Source organism: Pseudonaja textilis, chromosome 2 (assembly GCF_049901715.1).
Source record: "Pseudonaja textilis isolate UNSWEBS1 chromosome 2, rPseTex1.2, whole genome shotgun sequence".
In the NCBI taxonomy this organism is placed as follows: domain Eukaryota; kingdom Metazoa; phylum Chordata; class Lepidosauria; order Squamata; family Elapidae; genus Pseudonaja; species Pseudonaja textilis.
Window position 1 is genome coordinate 136,865,440 of NC_141991.1, and position 6,000 is coordinate 136,871,439.

The window sequence follows — 6,000 nt, forward strand, 5'->3', positions numbered from 1 at the left end:
TATTGAATGCCTTGCTGAAATCTAAATATATTATGCCCACAGTATTTTGCTGGTCTACTAATTTAGTCACTGTGTTGAAGAATGAAATAAGATTGGTTTGGCATGATCTGTTTTTAACAAACCCGTGCTGACTGCTAGTTATTACTTTACTTGTTTCTAGATGTTGGCAGATCTGTTTTTTTATTATCTTTTCCAGTATCTTCCCGGGTATTGATGTTAGGCTGATTGGTCTATAGTTTCCTGGGTCTGTTTTTTTGTTTTTCCTTTTTTGAAGATGGGAACCACATCAGCTCTTTTCCAGTCTTCTGGTAGTTCCCCGGTGCTCCAGGATTTTTGAAAGATATGGTGCAGTGATTCTGAGATGACCTCTGCCAGCTCCTTTAAAACTCTGGGATGTAATCCATCAGGCCCCAGTGATTTGTGTTCATCAAGATCAGACAGGTGTTCTCTTACTATTTTTTTGCTTATTTTAACTTTTATCTCTGGTCTGTCTTTTACAGTTATGTTTTTGGTGGGTTGAACTATAGTTTCTTTTTGCGTGAAGACGGATGCAAAGAATGAGTTAAGCAGTTCTGCTTTCTCTCTGTTGCCTGTTACTTCCTTGCCATCTTCTCTCTTTAGTGGACCAACTGTTTCCTTGATTTTTTTCTTGTTATTTATATGTTGGAAGAAACTTTTTTTATTATCTTTGACTTTTGTTGCAAGTCTTTGTTCGTTCTGAGCCTTTGCTATCCTGACTTGGTCTTTGCAGATTCTGGCTACCTGCTGATATTCTGCCTTAGTTGTATGTCCTTCTTTCCATTTTTTGTACTTGTCCTTTTTTTCTTTCAGTTTGCCAGAGAGATCTTGTGTAGCTATGCTGGTTTCTTCTTGGATTTCTTGTTTTTCTTTCTCAGTGGTATTGTGCTGGTCTGGGCTTCTATGATCATACTTTTTAGAGTTTCCCAAGATTCTTGAGTTGTTTTCCCCTTTAGGATTTTCATCCATGGAATCTTTCCCAAGTTCTCTCTGAGTTTATTGAAATCAGCTCTTTTAAAATCTGTTGCTTGTGTTTGTGTTACGTTGAATTCTAGTATGACATGGTCACTCTCACCCAAGGTTCCTGCAGTTTCAACTCCCTCTATCACTTCTTCTCTGTTTGTAAGAATTAAGTCCAGTATGGCTGTCCCTCTAGTTTCACCCTCTACTTTTTGGACAACAAAGTTGTCAGCTAGGTTGGTTAGGAACTTATCTGATTTCTCACGTGATGCAGAATTAGTTTTCCAATTGATATCAGGATAATTGAAGTCTCCCATTACTATTGTTGTGTGTTTCCTGCATATGTTTGTTAGTTGGCTGGCAAAAAGGACATCTATTTTTTCTGCTTGATTGGGTGGCCTATAATATACACCTATGGCCATGTCATTCTTTTTTTCTTTTATATTGAACCATATGCATTCTAGGAGGTTTTCATCTTTGGTTTCATGCATTTCTATAGCAATATAGTGGTCCTTTACATACAGTGCAACTCCACCTCCTCTTTTATGGGTCTGTATTTTTTGAATAGTTTGTATCCTTCAACCAGTATATTCCAGTCATGGGTTTCATCCCACCAAGTTTCTGTTATTCCAACTATATCATATTTACCTTCATGTATTCGTAGTTCAAGTTCACCCTGCTTGTTCCCCAGACTTTGTGCATTTGTATATAGCCACTTGAGATCTTTATGTGTGACACTGTGTTTACTGTCTACATAATCTGTGTTGTGCCTGCCTGTCCCTACTTTCTTGCCACCTGTTTGATTAGTGCACATGGTATGGCACTCACTATTAAATGCTTGGTTTTGGTTGGCATCAAGGTTGATAATCTTAATTGCACAAACATCTATTTTGCATGCACTGGTATCCTTATTAGTTTTTGGTTGCTGGGGACAGAAATGTTATGAATCCATTAATTCTCTGTCCCCACTGTTCTGTTTAAATGTTTATCCAGGAAATCTGTGAATTTAATGCCAAGTAACTCAGTGCCTTTCTTTGATGGATGCAAACCATCTCTTTTGTACAGTTTTTCATTGGACCAGCTGCAGACATCATGACTAATAAAACCAAAGCCTTCCCTTTTACACCACTCCTTTAGCCACACATTAAACACTGCTACACACTGGCCTTTCCCTTTTTGTTCCTTGTACACTGGTAGAACCTCTGAAAGAATAAACCTGCAGCCCATATTACTAAGTTCATACCCCAAGCTCTGGAAGTCTTTCTGAATAGAATGTACATCCTTCTGGGACAGATCATTTGTACCAAAATGTATAATAGCAAAACATCACAGCCCTTGCTGGCATTCTTGACTATCTTAAGAATGCGCTTCTTGTCTCTGCTGGCAGTAGCACCTGGTAGACACCTGACCTCTTTCAAAACCTCAGTATTCTTTCCTAAATTTACATCCCTTACAATTGAGTCCCCAACCAGAAGGTGGTTTCTCTTTTTGGATCCCTTGCTCTTATTGTGTGACTGGTGCATAATACCTGATTCACACTTTCTCCTTTCCAAAGTAAGTTCTTCTTCTAGGACCATGATCCCTGGCTTACTTAAGTTATCATTATCGCAACTACCTTGACCTGTCACTTTAGTGTCCCTATTAAGGTCAGCAAGGGCACTATCTGTTATGCTGGGACACAGCAAAAGTTTTGTGTTTATGGTCCACAGCTCTCACCCTGCCAGATCCCACGGTTGTCCATACTGCCCTTTTCCTGTAGGATCTTTGTGGTAGTGAGGGCTGGTAGAACGGCAGCTCAATAGATGGCTAGATTGGGCACCTAATTTCTGCTTGGAGAGCACAAATTAGAGATTCTAGATAGGTAATCTGTCCATGTAGACTGGTAATTTTTTTTACAAAGAGGACAGTATCCAAGTTTGAAAAGAGTACTGCGAAAGACAGCTGTAAAACAAGTATTACACTGAACTAAGCCGGTCATTTTGAAATAAAATAAAATCACAATTTCAAGCGCACTTACTCTAAATGTCTTATTGGTATTGGTAGTGGTTCATCTTTATGACGGTTGCAATGTCCTGGAGTCATGTTGATCCCCTTTTGCGTCCTTCTGGCAAGCAAAGTCGGTGGGGCAGCTAGGTTCATTTAACAACCGCGTTGCTAATTTAACCAACACAGTGATTCGCTTTAACAACTCTGGCAAGAAAAGTCATAAAATGAGGGAAACTCATTGAGCAAATGTTTCACTTAGCAACATAAATGTTGGCCTCACTTTGGTTGTAAGTTGAGGACTATCTATACACCTTAGTTAATTGATGGTCAGTTAATTATTGATTGACTGTTTCCTAGTATGATTTGATGGCTTATTGTACCCTATGACTATCATTAAGTGTGGTACCTGATGATTCTTGGCTCTTGACGAATGTAGCATTTGCACCAAGACAAATTCCTTGTGTGTCCAATCACACCTGGCCAATAAAGAATTCTATCTATCTATCTATTAGTGCCAACCAGATCATGAGATTTGAGGGCCAAACTCAGTGAATTTTTGTCCCAGGTTTATCCCAATACATGCGTTTGTTAACCTGGGTGTTGTGGAGTTTCAGAAAGTCAAGGCCAGGGCCAGATCATCATTCGGCTTCTCTCCTTGCTCAGGAGGTTCCTCTCTCTCTCTCTCCTTATAGGTTCATCAGCTGTATGCACTTGTGCAGGAGTGGAGCCCACTGGCCAGCACCCTCCCTGAGGTGGTGCAACGTCTGGTTGCTGTGCGGCAATTGCATGAACAAGGTCAGTTCTCAGGCTCTTTGGGTGGGATTACGGCGAGGGCTTCTTAACAACCAGGAAAAAAAACCCACAACCAGTCTTGAAATCATGGATTTAAAAAAAAAATTCTCAGCCTTTGGGCTCCTTGTTGCCCCAAGGAGAAATCTAGTGCTGATCAGGTTTTTTTTCTCCAACTGACTTGGGTTCGTCTTGGTTACAGCCATGCAATTTGGGCAGCTCCTGACTCATTTGGACACTACCCAGCAAATGATTGCTAATTCCCTGAAGGATAACGTCACCCTGCTGACACAGGTAAGGTTTAGAAGGCTGAGAATCACCCAGCGTAGTGCCAGTGTCGTAGTCACCAAGACGCTCTGTGACCTGAATCTGCATGAGTGATGTTTGCCCATCCCTCTACAGATGAAACATGCACGCAGGTCTCACAGTGTTTAAGAGTAGGGAGCAAGCTTCTGTGCTCACCAAAAGATAACGCGGAGTCCTTTATCCTATGACTGTGAGGTCTAGAGGGAGGAATCTTGATATGTAACATTTGCTCAAAATTATATAGTTTGTAGACCTTATACTTGTGAAGGTATGTTTAACGTGTTCTTAGAAATGTCTCCTGAACACCAGAGGTCAAGATTTCCAAAGAGGGCTGGTATCTAGTTTTGCAACAATTCTGACTGATAGTATCAATAAAGTCCTCAGTAGCTCTGTTCCTCCTTACAAAATCATAGAATTTAGGAGATGGAGAAGATCTCAGAGATAGATCATCTGGTCCATCCAGGACTCCATTGTTAGCGCAACTTCTTCCTTGCAGCGGTAAAACTACTGGAGTTCCTCTCATGCAGCAGAGCCAACCAAGTTCCTCTGTCTGCCACAATGGCAACTCTGTTTGTTCTACCAGCTCTGTTTCTTTTCCCAGATGCTCAGTCAGGGTTCCAAAAATATTGTAATGGAATTAAAAGGAAAATTACTAATACGGTGTTCATCATTGAATCTGAGGTTGTCTTTTATTGATCTAGATCATATCTAAATCCGAAAAAGATAGGGCAGATAGGGCAGTGACCACATTAGAAGATTTGGGGTTCAAGTAAATATGTGAATGTTAGACATTTTTCCTGGCATTCCATGCTCAGCTTGGGTGTTGGGTGTTTAATATTATTAAAAATAAAATGCACTGACAGATGATAAGAGAGATTTTATAGACAGACAAATGAGAGAGAGAGAGAGAGGGGTGGGTGGATGGATGGATCGATAGATCGATAGATATAGACGATAGATATAGAAGATAGATTATAGAAAATAGATAAAGATAGATATAAAAGATGATAGATAGATAGATAGATGATAGATAGATAGATAGATAGATAGATAGATAGATAGATAGATAGATAGATAGATAAGAGAGAAATAGAGATGGATGGATGGACATTGATAAGATATACATAGGAAATTATGGAACATTTTGCAAGTTATGAAAAATGTAAAATAAATGGATGTTTGCCCAATTTCCAGTATTCTGTGGAGTATGCTGGTATTCTTGATGTCTATTGAATTGGTTTACTACAGCATAGTCTCTAGTTATTAGCTATCAGCACTACCCTGAAGCATTTGGGGGTTCCATTTGATAAGATCATCTCAATTTGGTGCTCATGGGGTCCTCACTGTATATGGTGGTGGGCGAGGGGTTCCAGTGAATCTGTCTGGCTGTTTCCCCTTCGTGGCTGACAACTCTCCACTCACCTTCTCCTTAGGTTCAGAAAGCCATGAAAGAGAATCTAGCTGCTGTTGAAGACAATTTTGCCAGCATCAACTCACGGGTACAGAAGCTGGCCAAATAAATGCCCTCTAACAGAAAGGCAGGGTGGGAAGATTTTCCCCCACACTAATTGCTCTGTCCTTTCCTTACCTCCCTCCCTTGTCTTGCACATTCAAAGCAGTTGAACCTTCCTACAGGCCAGAGGACTGTGCGCTTCTATGTTAAAAGGCAGCCGTGCCCCTCCCTCCCTCCCTCCCTCCCTCCTCCCAATGTTTCCGTGTCCCCCAAGGTTGCCGATTGCAGAGGGGAAAGCTACACTCCCCTACTGGGTGAGGAAGCTCTGTCCCAAGGGAGGGAAAGTCACCCTTTGCCCATTTCTAGAGGAAGGCGCGGTGCCTCTTTGGCCCAGAAGGTAGGGCCTTTTAAAAGGTGTCTTACGCTCTCAGCATGGAGTTGAATTGTGTTGTATAATTATTTTCTGTCATTAAACTCTGATGCTTACC

At 40.9% G+C, this 6,000-nt stretch overlaps 1 protein-coding gene across 2 annotated transcripts in view; it reads left to right on the forward strand.

Annotated features, from left to right (window-relative positions):
- The window catches only part of DCTN2 (dynactin subunit 2), a 57,609-nt gene extending 51,609 nt beyond the window's left edge, over nucleotides 1-6,000 (forward strand). For both annotated transcript variants that reach the window (XM_026713810.2, XM_087925449.1), the window contains 3 exons: nucleotides 3,657-3,759; nucleotides 3,956-4,047; nucleotides 5,493-6,000. In XM_026713810.2, coding sequence (XP_026569595.1) covers nucleotides 3,657-3,759; nucleotides 3,956-4,047; nucleotides 5,493-5,579 — 282 coding nt within the window. In that variant the 3' untranslated portion in view covers nucleotides 5,580-6,000. The remainder of the gene's footprint in view (nucleotides 1-3,656; nucleotides 3,760-3,955; nucleotides 4,048-5,492) is intronic.